Genomic DNA, 19,005 nt, shown 5'->3' with positions numbered 1-19,005 from the left:
TAACCGTATTTAAATTAAATTTTCACCAAATGTTTATTTTATAAATGTCTGTATATAACACAATTTAAAAAGTACTTTTGATTCTTTTTGGATTACTTTTAGGCATTTGATATTTTTAATTTATTTTAGTATTATATTTGAAGACATATACTATTTGTGATTATTATTTCAGCTACCATTTTCGAATGTTCGTATTCATTGTTTATTGACCTAATACTGTAATTTATTATCGATTGCACAATAAATAAATAACAATTACCTATCTATGTTTATCTACGTATTCGAAGTATAATGTAATATATTAATTATCATAAACTTTTTTTTTTTGCACGAATTGCCTTTATTCTGCGAAGTTTGCAAGAGAGAAATGGTTAGAAGAAAAGTGCCAAGAAGTGGAACAATTGCTAAGGAAACATAGGATGGATTAAGCGTATAATATAATTAAAAAATTTTCTGAGGGAAAACGAAACATAACAGCATATTAAAAGATATGGATGGAAACTGGATACTGGCCTCGAATTAAGAACATAGTAGAAAAGAGTTAAGCGATAATCAATTCGGATTCAGATGAACATAGGTACCAAAGATACAATCTTGAGCTTGAAAATATTGATATAAAAACAAATAGAATTTAGTAAAGATACATTTTATAGCATTTATAGATCTTGAAAAGGCTTTTGAGTTACCGTAGGAAAAACTATTCTAAACTTTAGAAGGAATTGGAGCTGACTATAGAGATAGGAGGATAATATATAATTTATACAAAGACCCATCAGATACAAAAAAAGTAACGAACAAAAAGGAGATAGCGATAATTAGGAAGGGTGTAAGACAAAGTTGTCTACTCTCGTCAATTCTATTTAATATCTGTATCGAACAATCGCGCCTACCGCGCGACACATATGCATTATCGCGACTACCTCATATTATGGGTTATAGAACGCTGTTTTATACGCGATTCTATTTCTAATTCTATTTTTTCCAGTGTCGTTACAATCGCACTTATCGCAATTTTATAGACTAGCTATTAACTTTTAGGACTTTTGTAGACATTTAGTCACAATCACGTTATAGTAGCAATAACTTGTTGTACAGTTACGATTATTTGGCAATGGATCTGTGCAGGAGCGGATCCAGAGTCGGGGAACTGTGGGTCAAGCCATTTTAAGAGGCTATTTATTAGGGATGAAACAGAATTATAAATGAATACCTTGTAAAAAAAAAAAAAACACTATATGCTCATAAAAGTGTATATTTATACTACATTTTAGAATTAATGATAGCACTGATAATGACTTATTTATGATTAATAAATATAATCTAATTTTATCAGAGCAACAAACGTACGAAATAAAATATTACTTAACTTTCTACTAAAATGATATAATTTAAAATATAAATTATGAATTGAAAAATTTAAAATTTTGAATATAGGTACATGACATTAATTTTTCAAGTAACTCCGATGGGCCAACTGTCCAAATCAAGGTCTAAAAAGAGAAAAAAATTTCCAAGAGGCCAATTTTGTCAACAAATATTAACTGTGGGTCAGCTGACCCCCTGAACCCCCCCTAGATCTGTGGAGCTTGCCAACTACATTGACTTTTAGCTTTGGGTAGTTTTGTATTGTTATAAACCTATTAAAAATATGTTGCGTATAATAATGCGTTCGAAATCAAGGTAGTCGCGACAAATCGGCGGTAGGCGCTATAACGCACAAGTACCCAGGGACCTTGTGTCGTGAACTGACCTATGTACAGTTTCTGCTGGCTGGGGAATCAAATTAAATTTAATTAAACCATAAAAATGTCTGTGTCTGTGGCTTAGATTTGAGCACATCATATTTTTCACACGGACAATTTTACGTAGCGTGCTCTCGAACCATCCAGTTTGTTTGTGTTGGCGAAAGATGGGATAACAAAAATATAGTACACTCTGTTGCATTAAGGGATTGATATCGGTTTTTAGTAAAAATTATGACAATATTAGTAAAAACTTTTTACTAATATTGTCATAATTAGCGATATATATAATTTTAAAGGATCTGTTTTAATAAATTATTAAAAAAATAAATGTTTGATTTTTTTCATTTTTATATTTTGTCACCATTCACAGCACTCCATACCTCTTCCACTTATACATATACCACATCCTTACACACTTAAATGAAATTAGTTATTTTTTTCTAGCAAAATATTCTCTAGAAATAATTTATATGACAAAACAACGTTTGTCAGGTCAGCTAGTATATATATAATCAACACAAAATATTATTCAGAATTATTTATTAATGTGATGTTTTATTATTGCATTGAAATATTTACAAATGAATTTAATAATAAATAATAAAATTTAAAACAATATATAATTCAACAATATACAGTTAGTCAATATATTAATTGTTCTTAAAATGCAATTTAAACAAAAAGGTAATTACAGATTTCATTAAAGTCTTCTGCGGTTATATAATTATTATTATGAAGCTCAGTAATTTGCAATACATTGAAAACATTGCCTAAAACCCAAGCACATTCATCATTTAAGTTTATCTGTCTATTTTTTATTAATATATTTCTTATAAAAGGTCCACTGTTTTTCAATCCAATTATAATTTCATTAGCTGAATAACTACTATTATCTTTAGCTACAATATTGCCAATTGTTCTTAAAATAGCTACTAAACATTTTATATCAATAATATCTTCATCTTGAACACTGAAAAATAACTGTTTTATTAAATTTGCATTTAATAAATCACAGTCATGACGACAAGAAATTTGGTACACAATCCAAAATGATTCTTTCCAAAAATTTAAGCGTTCAAAACATACAAGAAGTAATTTATTGAGTTCTTCAATCCTAATGACAAAAATTGAATTGGTTATATATATACACATTTTTTTATAAATCATTAAATAATTTTTAACTTACTCTAATTGGTAAATATAAGTCTTAAGAAAAAGTTTTAAGGCATAAAAGGTATTTAAAATGACTTCATCACAAGTTGAATTTTTTAAGGATTCGATTAAGGTACAAAAGAAATTTTGATTTTGAAGCAGTTTACAAGACTCCTCATTAGAGTCACACAAATTGCCAAGAGTCCAAATAGACATGCACTAAAAATAATAAAAAAATTCTTTATAAATAATTATAAAATATATATATATATATAAAGTACAGCAAAAATATAACTTTAAACATTAATATAACAACTAACGCTTAAGTATCAACACTATAATCCTAGGAGTAGTACTTTCCTAGAAGATAACTTAATCATGAATTCTTTTAATTGTATATTAATTACATTTATTATAACAAATACTATATTAATCCATTATATATTTCCATATATGATATTTCTTTGTACAGTATTTAAAATATTAATCCAGTCATTATAATAACTACCACAAACATTACATGGCTGCGGATTTTCTGAGATAAATCACAGCAAACCCCGACTATAATATATCATCAAGGCTGGATTATAAGGGGGGTCTAGCCAGGGCAGTAGCCCCGGGCCCTCTAGAGTACCCAAGTGAAAAGGGCCTAAACAATTTTAAGCCGATACACATTTTTTATCATACTAAAATTAGTAGTTTTATAGACATAAATTTTATATACCTTTTAATTTTATAATTTTATAATGCAATTGACAATTTGTGAAATAGTTAAAAAAATGTATCGTTTTGCGAGCGTAGCGAGCAGCTTTGTAAAACATGTTTTGTCAAAAGGGCCCATTTAAAATTTCAGCCCCAGGGTTCAATAGGTGCTTAATCCGACCTTGTATGTTATATAAGTATATAAAAACCTATTTTAACTTTCTATAATGTTATGCTCTTGTTTGGGAATTTATATTAATTGCAATATTTGGATTAAGAATATATTATAATTCAGGCAATTAATAATTGATTGACAATTTTCGGTACCACCATAAAATTAATTTTTCAAGATAATTTACACATATATATAATACATCTAGATAAATTTATTAAAAAAAAAATTGAATAGCAAAAATAGAATAAAGAGTTACCTAAATGTGAAAGTATTTAATATAAAATAGTTAAAAACTTACTGATAAGTTAAAATTCCAACTATTAATATAAATCATCAAGTATGGAGTTATTATTTTTGTTAATTTGATACATGTTTTTTTATCACCCAATGCCATATTACAAATACATTCAATAGCAGCTAATTGTACACCTTCGTTTTTACCTAAAATGAAAAAAAATAAAGGTATGTATAATAAATCATTATTCAAATTGAATAAGCAGAAATATTTTAATAAGATAAATTATTAAATGGAACATATTAAATATGTCTTATTTTATAGTGATATGGTAAAAATTTACTTGACATAAAATGAAGTAAAGAATCAACAGCCCCTTGAATTTGATAAAATGATAAAATAAATTCTTGACCATTCAGCAAAGCATGTTTTAAAACTTTTAAATGTTTGATAGTAACTTTTCTTCTGTGTTTAATTTCTAAAGCTAAGTTTTTCATGTCTTCAATAGTAAATACATTATCTATATCTTCTTCATATACTATTACTCCACGTCTAGAATTCAAAAGAATTTGTTTATTTTGCTCACGGTGAACATTTATATCATAACGAATCTTTTCTTTTACACTGACTATTGATGATGTAGAACTCATAATAACATAAATATTATAAAAATCTTAAAATAGTACTTTTTATCATAAAATCAAAATCACGAGATAGTATCACAGTTTAAATAAAAGTATACAATAATTCAAGTTATAAAAAAAATTAAATTATTGAAATTCAAATTCAGATCTTTCATAGTTTGAAATGTTGATAATTACTTTTTTTAAATAAATCATTTTTCCATAGATAATGGACTTCTATTATCTATGAATTTTGCTAATCATACCATAGAGCACGGTCTTAAAAGATAAGGTCGGATCATAGAGTAATATTACTCTATGGGTCGGATCCATAGATAATAGAAGAATGGATAGGCCAATCATATATTAACAATACAAGGGGTCGCGGTCCGGAATGTGGATGAGAGATAGACTGCTTTTATATAGTGCACTCACTTTAGCAAGGGGTTTTATTTCATAATGATAATAGAAGATATCTATGATGATAACAAATATTTTTATTGTTAACGCATTTTATTTTAAAATTATTTAACATTTTTACAAATTGAAGTATTCCCGATTCTGTACGAATTATCATTTGTCTTCAAGCTATGGTTCGTACTTGCATTGTTTGTCATCTATCCTCTAAAGATAATACAGGCAACGTATCATTTCATTTGTGAGTATTCAGTGGCGGATTTAAGGGGGGCCTCGGCCCCCCCACCCCATTGGTATAAGTTAGGTTTTATTATTTTTTATTATTTTTATAATTTTATCTTTTATATTGTTTCGCTCAAACACATTATATTATAAATTAAGAAATATTATTATTACATATATTTTATATTATTATTATATTATCATTATATAAGAAATTTTCCCAAACATATTACTATTACGTTTATTATGCGGGTATAAAGGCATTTCGCCTTAACGCAGACGGCAGACCGGCTATTTTTGCCATGTATCGTTCCTACTGGCCATCTCCATCTTATCTTATTTTATTTGTAAGACGATTCTCACTAATCCATTTCTATATTGCTATTATCGTTTTAAAATGTTAGTAATTTTACAGTCGTCGTGTCACTCGTGTGTAATTCGTATTTCGTGCTGTACTCGCCTGTACTGCTGTTGTCCGTAGTGTTTTCGTTTGTAGTTTCGTATTCAATTATTCTGTTTTAAAATGTCACAAAAACGACAAAGTGAAATAAACTTTTTTTTTAAAAAGTTGAAAACAAGTGACGAAAATAATCCATCTCCAAGTGAAGGTATAGAAAATGTAAGCGTGTTACCAACAGAGTCAGAGCCAGCTACATTTTCTGATTCGTGTGAAGTCGATTCTAACAGTCAATATGATATCGCATTTGCTATTGAAGAAAATACAAATCTAAAAATTCGAAACGATCCAAATATGCTCTACAAATATTTAAAAGAAACGTGGTCACCTAAACAAAATTATATTTTCCCTGTAAGTATGAATAAAAAAGGTCATAAAAGAAGCTTTCAAATTGAATGGCTAAATAAGCACAACTGATTAGCTTCTAGTCGTAATAGAGAAGAAGCGTTTTGTAAAGTATGTGTACTTTTTGGACCAAAGTTTGGTGGGATTGGAGGACAAAGGCTTGGGGTTTTAAAAGAAATTCCTATGATAAAATACAAAGATGCTTTACACGATTTTAAGATACATATGGAAAGAGAATATCATAAAACAGCAATTGTGCGATCTTTAGAATTTATAAAATGTTTTAAAGGCAAACCAAAAACAATAGAAATCAACTTGATGACCAACTAAATGAAACTGTCAAACAAAATAAAAAGAAGTTAATTCCTATAATTAAACCAATTATTTTCTGTGGTCGTCATAATATATCTATAAGGGGGCATAGAGACGATGTTAATTTATCAAATCTGATTTCAAATGACCAAGCAAAAAATAATTTTAATATTGGAATATTCAAAGAATTGTTGATGTTCAGAATAGACGCGGGCGATGTAGATCTTCGCAATCACTTAGAATCGGCTTCAAAAAAATGCAACATTTGTTAGTAAAACTATTCAAAATAATTTGATCGATATATGTGGCTTGATTATCACAGACAAATTAATAAAAGAGGTGAATGAATGTAAATTTTTTTCAATTTTATGTGATGAAACTTCTGATTTATCACACATTGAGCAAATAAGTTTATCGATTAGATATGTTGATTTAAAATCATGCTTGATAAAAGAAAATTTTATTTGCTTTTTTCCGGTTAATGAATGTACTGGTGAAAATTTAGCAAATACAATCGTCCAAAAATTAAAAGAAATTGGTTTAAGTTTGGAATTTTTACTAGGGCAGGGATATGATGGTGGAGCAAATATGTCTGGTAAATACCGCGGAGTTTAAGCTAGAATCTTAAATTTGTAACCAAAGGCAACATACACTCATTGTGCATCGCACCGCCTAAATCTAACTTTAATAAAAGCATGTAATGTATTATCTATAAAAAAATTATTTTCTACAGTCAAAGAAGTATCTAACTTTGTGCGTGATTCTCCCAAAAGAGTTGATTTATTTAAAAAAAAAATAAATGAAATTTTGCCTTCATCTAAATCAGTTTTGCTAGTAAAGTTGTGTGAAACTAGATGGGTAGAATCCCACGAGGTGATTATTCGGTTTTCCGATATGCTTATACCTATTGTACAATTTTTGGAAGACATGACAGTTAATACGGATGGAAATATACTTTCCAAATGTAACGGACTTCTTCATTCAATATTGACTTTTGAATTTATTTTGGCCTTAGAAGTAGCAGTAGAAATATTGTCTTTGACTTTGCCAATATCACGTAAATTACAAGACCCTGGTTTGGATTTGACTAAATGTATTGAAATCATACAGACTGTATTAGATGTTCTTAAAAACAAAAGACAAAATGTAACATTTAACAACATTTTTAATCGAGCCGTATCAAAAGCCGAAAATTTAAATATTGAAGTTAAAACACCACGAATATGCAAACAACAAATAAATCGATCAAACAACATTACTTCAAGTCCTGAAGAATATTTTAAAATTACGGTATACTTCACAGTTTTGGACAATTTCATAACATCTATTCAATTCATGTTTTTTGACAACCAAAATCCAATATTATTTAAAATCCAACAACTGATACCTTATTGTTTACATAATAAATCTGAAGAACATATTATAGAAGGTGCCACTTTTTATGAAGCAGATTTGCCTGGATCCATAGACGAATTAAAAGGTAAAAACAATAATTATTATAATAAATCACTAGGTATTACATTTTTGAAATAAATTATAAATGCATTATTACAATTATTTACAGGTGATTGCATTGTGGCAGCTGCATTGGACTCAACCACCAGTAAAAAAGGAAAAAATAAATACAGCAATAGACGCATTCAAAGAAACTGAAGATGGGTATTTTCCAAACATTCGTCAACTTTTACTAATTTTAGCAATATTACCAGTAACAACATCGACAAGTGAGAGGTCTTTCTCAATGCTAAAACGTATAAAAACATACTTGAGAACAACAATGGGGGAAAACCGTTTAAACGGGTTAGCTTTGCTTAATATCCATAAACAAATTGATGTAAAACCTGAAGAAGTGTTAGATATGTTTTCAAAATCTAATCCTAGGAAATTACAATTATCTTTATCGTTATAAATATTTACAATATTATTATAATTTAAATATAATCTTCAACAAATAAAACAAATTTTACGTAGGAAAAAAATGGTTTATCTTGATCACGCGAAACAGCTGATTGGTATGAAATTCATAACTGAATTAATATTATTCGTAGCTAACAATAATAGCATGACGATATGGAACGTTTTGTAACGTTCCGATCAACTTTAAAACATAATAACCTTGCTCTACGATTTCTCGATAGTTGGTTGTATAATACTTTTTTTGTGGTATCACAATATGGAATAGAAGTTAAACATTTTAATTTGTAATTTAAATATTTTACTCATAAACCTAACTTAATCTTACTTCCTTATCTCCACTAAACACCTGCAGGAAATGCTTATTTTTTCCGAATTCACTAATTTATTTTGAAACGTCATATTTCAGTCATTGAGTCAAATACTCCAAATTACCAATTCGGTTTCCACATGAATCACAGTACCATTCACCAAGTCTACCAATTAGTTGAAAAAATATTATAGGTACTCATTAGAAAAAAATTAATATGCTTAGGTGTTTTTTTAGATATGGCTCAGGCCTTTGATAAAGTATGGCACCAAAGGCCCCTTTTTAAAATAAAAATAATTTCTCCGCCTTACTGCTATCTATTATTTAAACTATACCTTGATATAATATGACTAAAATGTTAAAGGTAAAAGTTAAATATGTAATCTAAAATAATATGTTCCTAAAATATTATCTAAATGTAAAAAAGCTCCACTCTAGTGTAGAAATTAGGCACGATATTATTTTTAAATAAAAAACATAAATTAATTAACAAGATTATAGTGAAATAATTTAGTTTATTAAATATACATTATATAAATTTTCAAACAAAAGCCAGAAATAAATAAATGATTCAACGAACGCTGTAGGAAAGGAATAAAACGTAATAATGCTAGGATTAAAACAATCCAGTTACCTACACCTGAAAACATAAGAGAATTCGAGATTAAAAGGAAAGAAGTGACAAAACTAATATATTAGTTATAAGAAAAGAAAAAAGAATGTCAGAAAAAGCAAGGATCGAAGATATCGAAAGGTATAAATACAATCCAAGAGAATCTTTTAAGAGGTGCAAGGCAATTAAATCTGGCTTTTTTTCCGCATATATTATCCCTAGTAGATGATAATGGTGCACTGATATCTGGTCCAGAAATGATAGCTAACGAGTTCAGAGAATATTTCAGAGAATCATTAAATAAAATGCCGGATAATGACAGTAATGACCAAGAAACTAGAGCTTATTATACAGTAGACCAGGAAGTTCTAGCCCCTAGTTTAGATGAAACAAAAACTGCAATACACACTCTGAAAAATAATAAGGCATCAGGTGAGGATTAACAGGATTAACTCAGCATTTTGGAGGATAGGAGGTCTAGAAGTAGAAAGGGAATTTCATTCAGCAATTCTACAAATATGGGAAGAAGAAAGGCTTCCAGAGAGTTGGAATGAAACACTTATCTGCCCAATATTCAAAAAAGGAGACCGAAGAAAAATAAAAAACTACAGGGGGATAACCCTATTAAATACAGGATACAAGGTACTATCATTAATAATATTAAAAAGATTAGAAAAATACGCTGAAGAAGCCGTGGGAGAATATCAATGTGGATTCAGGAAAGGAAGATCAACAACAGACCATATATTTGTAGTGAAACAACTAATGGAAAAACACTATGAATACACAAAGGACTTGCATATAGTTTTCGTGGATTATAAACAGGATTATGATAGTGTAGACTGGGGAAGGCCATGGGAGGCGCTCAGGGCATTTGGCATTCCTATGAAAATTATCAAAATGGTAAAATTATGCAACAGTAAAACGTATAGCAGAATAAAATTTGGGAATGAACTATCTATGGCTTTTAAAATTAAAAGTGGACTACGACAAGGGTTACCCATACTTTTTAACGTGGCATTAGAAAGTGTAGTCTGAGAGATGTCAAACAGAGAAGCCTGGTCACCTGATGGAAGAATGCTACTTGTGTACACAGATGATATTATAATTACTGGAAACACTCGAACAGAAATTTCAAATAAATCTGAAGAAATTAATAAAGGCAAGTAAAATTATGGGTCTAGCAGTAAATGCAGAAAAGACAAAATATATGGTAGTAACAAGAGGGCCAGAAGATAGCTCCAACCTTAAAGTAAGAAATAATGAATTCAAACAAGTTAATGAATTTAAGTACCTAGGAGTAACTCTTAACAACAAAAATATTATGCATGAAAAAGTAAATGTGAGAATGAATAAAGCAAATCGATGTTATTTCGCAATGGAGACTCTCTTTAAATCAAAAACGCTATCAAAAAAAGTCAAAGAAAAACTTTATATAAGATACATAACACCAGTACTGACATATGCATGTGCCACATGGTCCACAACCAAAGGTGACGAAGAGAAACATTGAAATTAATACATACTCAATGGTTTAATAGTAAATAGTATATAGGTAGTGTAATTTAATTTCCCATTATTTTCAATATACAAAGTTTATAGATTATATAATATACCAATAATGTATAAACCATATTTAGTTAATACTGCTTTTTTAATATTATTTATTATTGTTAATTAAATAATGTATTTTTTTATAACATTTTACTACCAAATAAAAATTGATTTCAAATTATAGTACCTACCTATTATAGTAAACCTTTGTGCAGAATATGTGTGATATATGTATAACTATTGTGACTATTACTATAGTTATTAACAGTAATTTGTTGGTATTAAATTAAACTATAATTATAATTACAAACCAGATGAAATAAAAATGTTGATTCCCCCCTAAAAAAATCCTGGGTACGCCACTGGTTCATTACCTACAGCTTATGTTCCTGTTGCTCATTTGAGTGAATAAATAAAAATACAAGTGCCAAATTGAATTAAATATTTATTTAATAAATATATTTAAACACTGCCGAATTAAACATTTGTGAGCCCCTAGGCAATTAAAATGTTGGGCCCTACAAAATCATTTTTTACATACAACTTTAAAATTACAATCCAATAATTAAAATAAATAGCTTTAATAATAACCAACTAATATTAATAAATAAAATCATGTTTATTAAATTTTTGTATTTGCAAGAAAAATGAATGAATTATTATATTATTTCTATTTTTTTTCAAAATAATTTTATTATTACTGCATATAACACCTACAATTTAATATATATTATATTTCATAACGAATTTTATCCTGTAAATTTGTAAATAAAATACAGGTATTATTATATAAAAAAAAATAGTTTTCCGTTTTCACAGGGCCTCTGAAATGAGTGAGGCCCTAAGACGGGCGCCTCCTCTGCCTAATCCCATCTCCTCGTACCTATTTAAAATCTACTGCATATACATTAAGTATTAATAATAACAACACAAATAGTTCTTATATTAAACTTGTACCTTCAGTCTGAATCTAACAAATTATCATAGTAGTAATACTATCTATTAATTATTTTTTAAAAACTTTAAAAAACAATTAAGATAGGTTACTTAATTTAACAACTATCTAAGTAGAAAACATAAGGTTGGTAAGTAGTCAAATAACAAATTCCAAATTTCTTGTTTTAGTTTTGGTAAATTTGTTTATTGTTTCATCAATGGATACAATAATATTTTTATGCACACGCAGCAAAGCCAAACCTGTTAGTCTATGCTGGCCTATTGATCGTAACCATGTTTTCAATTTTCAAAATTATATTTTTGGTCAATATTTGCAAGTAAAAGGATATGGAAACAAATATTGTCAGTTATTATGATTATTATTTGGGTTAGGGACTTCTAGCTCTATAAAATACACAAATATGCATACATTTGTGCACAAAAAAAGACTAAATACCTATGCACAACAAAAAGTACTAGATATTGCGTTGTAAAAAAAAAAAAAAATAGGCGAGTAAAATTATTAAGGACTCATATAGCTCTATTAAATACAAAAAAATACAATATGCATAAATGAACCAAAAAATGACTAACCAGTAAATATATTGTAAAAAAAGTGTTATTTTAAATTACTTTATATTATTTGATAAATACCTCGGCTATGGTCAGGGGCGTATTTATGGGGGGGGAGGGGGCCCGGGCCCCCTCCGAAATGAAAAACACCATTGTTAAAGATTGTTATTTTTAACATGGATATGACTTAATGCTGGGGGTTTACGAAAATTTGTCGCGACACTGAGAATGTTGCTTATACGATAATTTAAAATTGTATATTTATAAAATATGTTTATTCTTTTAAGCAAATATGTGGGGAATTTTGAGTGACTCTAATAAAAAATTTGTTTATTACAATGAAGTTTTTATACTTTTAAAAAATAATAAATCATTAAAAAAATTGAGTTTCTTATTTTTCTAATGGTGTAAAGACTGTCAAGAAGTCTTATAGTATTAATGTAATTTTTTTCGTAATAGTGTGCTTCCTCCTTCCTTTCCACCCAAAAATCAAATACATAATCAGCCCCCTCCGAAATGAAAACCTATTTACGCCACTGGCTATGGTTGTAAATGTCTATAACCGTAGCAATATTCGTAGAAGATAATATCACTATTCGTTCCACAACCAAAAATGTTATGATATATGACAGAGTTGGGCAAAATTTTATCTAGATAATTATTCGAATAAATAAGTAATCGGATAAAAAATTATTCTAATGATTAATTTACAATTCTTCCAATAAAAAATTATTCGACTAATTTAGAAACAATATTATTCGAATAAAAATTTATTTGACTAATTTAGAAACAATATTAATCGAATAAAAATGTATTCGAATAATTTGTGATCATAATATTATTTGAATAATTTTTAAACATAATTATCCTATCCTAGTATATATAGTAGTAGTTAGTACTAATTACTAAATATGTATCATGAAATAATGATTATAATTCTTCTAGTTTGTCTACATGTATTTATTATGTACCTTAATAGTAATTAATTATCAATATTGAAGATGTTATTATTATATCTAGTTTAGTCCAGTTTCTGTACTATATTATATAGTCTCAGATATTTTGGTACTATGTACTAACTATGTATGTTCAATGTTGTATTTCATATTTATAAGTTCAAATATATAGAGCTCTACACAAAATTATAAAGATACTAGATAGATATGGGCATGTAGCTATAAAAATTATCTGTTTGAATTTATGATATCTAAACATCGAAGACGTGATTTTATCAAATGTAGATTATCTTATGATTACTTGTGTCGTATTTGCCGCGTTAGTTCTTCTATGCGCAAGTCCGCGATAATGTGTTTGAAAATTAGTCGAATAATAATTTATTCGAATAAAATGTTATCTAAATAATCATCTAAATAAAATTTTATTCGAATAACGCCCAACTCTGAAATATGAAGATAAACAAAAAATTGATACTCGTGATCAAATTCCAATATTATTGAATTTATTATCATACTATAATAATAGACTAGTAATTTATATTCCTAAATATTTATACATTACATTTTTTAAATAAATCAATGTATTATATTCAAAAAAAATACGAGCCATGAGGGGGAATGCCCTCAAATACGCCCTTGTTTGAGCTAAGAAGTATAAGTTGTAGATTTTATTATATTATTAAAATGTAAGGAAATCTAGCTATAATAATGAATACTAAATTCATGAGCATTACTAGGATTTAATAGTTACAGGGACTAGAGTCCTAGAAAATTAAAGTTTAAAATAACCTGTGGTGGCAGATCCCCCCCCCCCCCCGATGTAAGCATCACATGTTTGTATTATTCAGTCTTATCATATTATTCCTTATCATATTTCAAAGTTTTGCCACGAGCAAAAATGTAAACATTAAGTATTATGGTTAGCTTTTTACTATAAATCTGCCTTAATATATTTATTAAATATAATATTTTTAAAGTCACTCAAGATTAATTGGTTTATCCTTAGTTACTATAAATAAGGTTTTTTTATTATGGAAAATGTTTATTAAATTATTAAGTATAAAAAATTTAAGTTCTTAATATTTGTCATAAGTCAAATTATTATGTTTTCTACACTAAAACGTTTAACAAACAAAACTTCAGACAAAGATACTACTATTACAACTACTACTCATCCAAAAGTGTTATCTCAGGATTTACAGCGATCTTTTTCTAAAGGAATTCAATACAACTGTATTATTCATATTTTATTTGAACTGTAATTTAATTTTACTAAAAGTAACTTGTAATGTGTTACCATTTTTTCAGTGAAATTAGTCATTAAAGGAGATAGAAATGTAGGAAAAACTTGTTTATGGAGCCGGCTTCAAGGAAAACCATTTATAGCAAATTATGAAGAGACCAATGAAATTCAAGTATGGGCATATATAATATAAGTGAACTTTTACTATAAATTATTTATTTAAGGTTGCTCATATTCAATGGAACTATAAGAACACTGAAGATGTAGTAAAAGTTGAAGTATGGGATGTAGTTGACAAAGGAAAAAGACAACCTTTGTCGTCCTCGAAATCATGTGATGTTCTAAAAACTGAACATAATAAAGTAAAATTATCTCCTATACCATTGGAAGATACTCCAGTTTTAGATGCCGAACTAGTTGATGTTTACAGATATACAAATGGTGTATTACTTGTGTTGGATATTACTAAAAGATGGTATTAAAACTATTTTATTTTAGCTATCTATTAAAATTATTATAATACAGAATAATCTTAATTATTTATGTTCATATTATTATAATTTGATGAGTAATGATTAAGTAAATAAATATTAATACAGTACTTAAAAATATATCAATCTATTTTTCAATTTAGTTTTACTTTTTCAGTTAAATTTAACTGGCTTAAGTATGATTTTAAAGATTTATTTTGAAGTCTAATTTCATAAATTCTTTGATTAAAGAAGCGATGTCTTATATGTAACTTCTATGTGTACAGAACTATTTTCTTAATCTCTAATTTAAACATCTTTTTTAAATTGTCTTTAATCAATCTTTAATTTATTAAATTATTTTTAGGACATTGGATTATGTATATAAAGAATTACCGAAAATTCCAGATAATATTCCAATTTTAATATTAGGAAATCATTGTGATATGAACCATCATCGTAGTGTTAATGGAGATGAAGTTATTTATTATTTGAAGACTTTAGGAAGGTATTTATTATAAGAAATTGAAATTAAATTATGTAAGTTAATTATTTAAATATTTTAGGTGTGCACCTATTCGTTATGCTGAAGTTTCAATGTCTAATGGATTTGGCTTACGACTTATTTACAAATGGATAGGTATTTCATTTTTACAACTTCAGCGTGAAAATATAATGAACCATTTAGAAACTAATGGAAGAGAAACCAAAATTATGACAATGGAGTTAGATGTTTATCAAAAAAGTGATGAAGCAAATTATGATATGTGAGCTATTTAGAAATTCTAATAATATTTAATTTATAAGTTATACTAAAAATAAATATAATAATCATCCATTAATTATTTAAATTTTAGATTTTTATCAAGGTTATCAAAACAGCGTCGAGTTGATGCAGAAAACAAATCAGCTACTCCTACATTGCCATTACCGTTGTTAAATAAACCATCACCTAATGCAAAAGAATTAAAACTTACAGTTGAAAGCCAAAATCAAAAATCAATAGATTCGAAAACCCAAGATATTGCCCAAAAAATGTTTCCTACAAAGAAATCTTATATAGTACAAAATGAATCAAGTAAGGTCCTTACTTATAATATATATTAGGGAAATAAGTTTAAAATTCTTTGGATAATATAAATATAGTATATTCATTTAATATATTAATTATTATTAGATAAAGAAGTGGAAACATTTAAAGAAGAACCTGTTACAAAATTGTCTTCAATAGGGAATATTAATCATTTAGATGATTTTGTACCTGATGATGTATTAGATAACTCATTCTTGGAAGATGCAGGTCATGGTGATATTATTGTTAGATCATCAAAAGAAACTGAAATGGATTCAGATGAAAGGTAAGTAATTCAAATCTAAGTGCATTTATTTTTTACTGTGAGAAATTTATTAATTTTATGAATTTATTTACTATTTATTGGTAAAATATTATGTTATATGGTTTAAATACTCTACCTAGGGGGTCGTAAACTGATGTGGATTTTAACTCTCAGTTTAAGGAACATTTTACAAGAAACTTATTCTGACTTTAAATATAAAAATTGTTTTGTTTACATACAGTATTCAGTTTTGGATTTATACTTTGAAGGATTGAATTTTAATGAATCTTATATTTATACAAACTTAATCATTTACTTATCTAACTTATGTTTCAAAACTTGTCCTTAAATATTTTTTTTTTGAGTTTTTCCTAGTTTATTTTTTTTTATGTTTTTTTATTAGTGATAATGACTGTGGAAATCCGATGGTAGCAGGTTATCAAGCTGATGTTGATCCTGATGATTTTACTCCACTTCCTGCTAATCTGAAGGTTAAAAATAACAGTTAAACGTAAAAAAAAAACTTTTAAGTAATTTGATTATTTTTTAGATTGTAAAGAACAATATGGAATCAACTGACCATGATAATTGGTCTTCAATTCATAATACTACTAGACCAAGGCCAGAAGGTGAAGAAGGTGAAGAATCAAAATCGCATGTTGATGGATTAAGTAGTACTGGTAGTAAAAAGGTAAAGTAAAATAATTAATTAATATTCTATTCTACATGGTTAGTAATAGGTCTTAGTTTATAATTATTATGTCATATTATTATAACAAAAGTAAATATTTTACTTTTTTTTAGTTATAATAAATGTAATGAAATACTTCAATAAAATTTCTAGATAAGAGAAAAAAAAAGCAATCTAAATAAGAATAAAAAAAAGACCAATAGTTCAAAATCTGAGGATGAGAACTTGGAATGTTTTTTGAATGATGAATAATGTTATGCAACATATGTTACAATCTTTTATGTTTTTCCCATAATAATATTGTTAATGTTATTTTGTATTAAATAAATTCTTCGATGTCAACATTTTCTTTTACTTCTATTTGTGGTATACAAACTTGATAATTTTAATTTTATAAAAATCACTTAATGATCTAGTTAAAACTTACCCAAAACATCTACTCAATGAATATTTTTTCAAAATGTGACCAGAATAATATTTGAATTAATTTTTTTATTATATATAATTGTACATTTTTCTTGGTTATGAATTTCTATTATTTAAAGTGTAGGTGTAATTATGAAATTAATTGTAGTTTTAATATTATTTGTTTTATCAGAACATCTTTAATAGATTTTGTTTACTATACAATTTTTGTTTTATTAATATAAAACAATATTTTAAAATTATTGTAATATATCAATATAATTTAAATATATATTATAAATTTAATTAATATGTATACTATATTTCTTTATGAATTCTAATATATAATTTAATTGAAAACTATAAAATAAATTTTGTTATATAATATTTTTCTACTTTAATATTAATTATGTTTTTATTTTATATTTACCTATGTAACACTGATGTAGATTTCATTATTTGCAATAAGTGGAGAAAATATGTATATGTGATAAACATTTTGATTGATTTTTCAATTCATTAACTTTATATACAAATATGTACGTTTTCTCATATGATATGCATAAATATATCATTAAATGCATAAATTAAATTTCAGATTAAACTTCATCAAATATTCACTGTGGCTGTTGCCATGGCGGCCTTAATATTATACTTAGTGTTGCTACCGCGCCTCTTTACTATAGCATGCATTATCACATTGGGTAAACTACATTATATAATTACACTCGTCATAATGAGTGGCTATGAAAATTAAAATAACAAAAATTAAAACAATAATGATAACAGACCTATATCAACAAAAATGTATCCATTACATCATCTCAATCCAATGTTATTAGCACAGCATCAAACAAGGCATGGGTAGTTCAGAAAAATAAAAGAAATCTCTCAAGCTCTTTGACATCTGATTCTCAAAATTCACATAAATCACCAATTCAATCAATTTAAAAAAAAAAAAATCATTATTTGAAACTACAAACCGATTTGAAGCTTTAAATCAATTTGACCATGTTGTTGATTTTCAAAACACAAACACTTCTAATAAAATGGAACATAACAACAGAAAATATCATAAAATCCCCACCTATTTTTATAAAAGGTGTGCAAGATTTTATTACACTATGCACAAGTTTAATTAAGATGCTCGGTGTTGAAAATGTTATTTGTAAGTGCTCCTCGGATCGAATAAAAATTCAAACTAGCAATTCTAATACACTTCCTTTAGCAAGAAAAAGGGGAGTTTCATTCATATCAACTCCAGCAAAACAAGCCAACTCGTGTAGTGATCAGAAATCTACACCCATCAACTCCCACCAGTCTAATCAAATCCGAACTAAAACTTTTTGAGGTACCTAAGTAATGTTACTAATGTTCTCCACAAAGTCAATAAACATTAACTACCAATTTTTTTCGTTTATTTTTTAGTATCTTTGTTAGAAAGAAAAAACTAAAAACACCTAAAATTAAGAGTTATACTATGCCTAAACTCAAATTTTACTGGTTGAGGTGAGTGATTACCTCGAAATATATATTTTCGACACCCTTGTCAAAAATCTACTGTCCGGGAGAAGTTGTTAATCCCCTACCAGGAGGACCAGATCCATTTCGATCGCCT

At 27.3% G+C, this 19,005-nt stretch overlaps 3 protein-coding genes across 10 annotated transcripts in view; 2 read left to right on the top strand and 1 right to left on the bottom strand.

Annotated features, from left to right (window-relative positions):
- Nucleotides 1-2,376: 2,376 nt before the first annotated feature.
- Nucleotides 2,377-17,912, bottom strand: LOC112687677. 4 transcript variants are annotated; one of them, XM_025560532.1, is made up of 5 exons: nucleotides 17,818-17,912; nucleotides 4,353-4,561; nucleotides 4,073-4,215; nucleotides 2,932-3,116; nucleotides 2,377-2,859 (listed from the first exon to the last, which is right to left on the bottom strand). In XM_025560532.1, the coding sequence occupies exons 1-5, from the start codon at nucleotides 17,883-17,885 to the stop codon at nucleotides 2,418-2,420; spliced, it is 1,047 nt and encodes a 348-aa protein (XP_025416317.1). In that variant the 5' UTR covers nucleotides 17,886-17,912; the 3' UTR covers nucleotides 2,377-2,417. The 4 variants fall into 4 exon arrangements, with proteins under 4 accessions (XP_025416317.1, XP_025416319.1, XP_025416318.1 ...); XM_025560534.1 differs by lacking the exon at nucleotides 17,818-17,912 and adding an exon at nucleotides 4,831-5,266; XM_025560533.1 differs by lacking the exon at nucleotides 17,818-17,912 and adding an exon at nucleotides 4,639-4,727.
- Nucleotides 6,010-8,325, top strand: LOC112687678. Of its 3 annotated transcripts, none has more exons than XM_025560537.1 (3): nucleotides 6,010-6,079; nucleotides 6,953-7,865; nucleotides 7,950-8,310. In XM_025560537.1, the coding sequence occupies exons 2-3, from the start codon at nucleotides 7,280-7,282 to the stop codon at nucleotides 8,036-8,038; spliced, it is 675 nt and encodes a 224-aa protein (XP_025416322.1). In that variant the 5' UTR covers nucleotides 6,010-6,079; nucleotides 6,953-7,279; the 3' UTR covers nucleotides 8,039-8,310. The 3 variants fall into 3 exon arrangements, with proteins under 3 accessions (XP_025416322.1, XP_025416320.1, XP_025416321.1); XM_025560535.1 differs by having other exon boundaries at nucleotides 6,891-7,865; XM_025560536.1 differs by lacking the exon at nucleotides 6,010-6,079 and adding an exon at nucleotides 6,501-6,724 and having other exon boundaries at nucleotides 6,891-7,865; nucleotides 7,950-8,325.
- Nucleotides 14,167-19,005, top strand: part of LOC112687675 (cell division cycle protein 27 homolog) — a 29,084-nt gene continuing 24,245 nt past the window's right edge. For 2 of the 3 annotated variants that reach the window (XM_025560527.1, XM_025560528.1), the window contains exons 1-9: nucleotides 14,345-14,474; nucleotides 14,550-14,656; nucleotides 14,709-14,959; nucleotides 15,322-15,462; nucleotides 15,521-15,721; nucleotides 15,812-16,032; nucleotides 16,132-16,312; nucleotides 16,695-16,782; nucleotides 16,842-16,982. In XM_025560527.1, the coding sequence (XP_025416312.1) occupies nucleotides 14,345-14,474; nucleotides 14,550-14,656; nucleotides 14,709-14,959; nucleotides 15,322-15,462; nucleotides 15,521-15,721; nucleotides 15,812-16,032; nucleotides 16,132-16,312; nucleotides 16,695-16,782; nucleotides 16,842-16,982 (1,461 nt within the window). Of the gene's footprint in view, nucleotides 14,475-14,549; nucleotides 14,657-14,708; nucleotides 14,960-15,321; nucleotides 15,463-15,520; nucleotides 15,722-15,811; nucleotides 16,033-16,131; nucleotides 16,313-16,694; nucleotides 16,783-16,841; nucleotides 16,983-19,005 lie in introns of all 3 variants that reach the window. The other variant, XM_025560526.1, reaches the window with a different exon arrangement.

This window comes from Sipha flava, unplaced genomic scaffold (assembly GCF_003268045.1).
Source record: "Sipha flava isolate LNK unplaced genomic scaffold, YSA_version1 35a_pilon_pilon, whole genome shotgun sequence".
Taxonomy (NCBI): domain Eukaryota; kingdom Metazoa; phylum Arthropoda; class Insecta; order Hemiptera; family Aphididae; genus Sipha; species Sipha flava.
The sequence above is the reverse complement of the archived record's forward strand: the minus strand, read 5'-3'. Positions and strand labels throughout refer to the sequence as shown.

Bases quoted from the DNA above. Each gene is read 5' to 3' on its own strand.
- LOC112687677 (XM_025560531.1), bottom strand. From the start codon at position 4,659: ATGAGTTCTACATCATCAATAGTCAGTGTAAAAGAAAAGATTCGTTAT. The intron at 4,216-4,352 runs GTAAATTTTTAC...TTTTCATTTTAG, and splicing joins TTTACTTCATTTTATGTCAA to GTAAAAACGAAGGTGTACAA. The intron at 3,117-4,072 runs GTAAGTTTTTAA...TATTATTTTTAG, and splicing joins GTTGGAATTTTAACTTATCA to TGCATGTCTATTTGGACTCT.
- LOC112687678 (XM_025560536.1), top strand. From the start codon at position 7,280: ATGCTTATACCTATTGTACAATTTTTGGAAGACATGACAGTTAATACG. The intron at 7,866-7,949 runs GTAAAAACAATA...AATTATTTACAG, and splicing joins ATCCATAGACGAATTAAAAG to GTGATTGCATTGTGGCAGCT.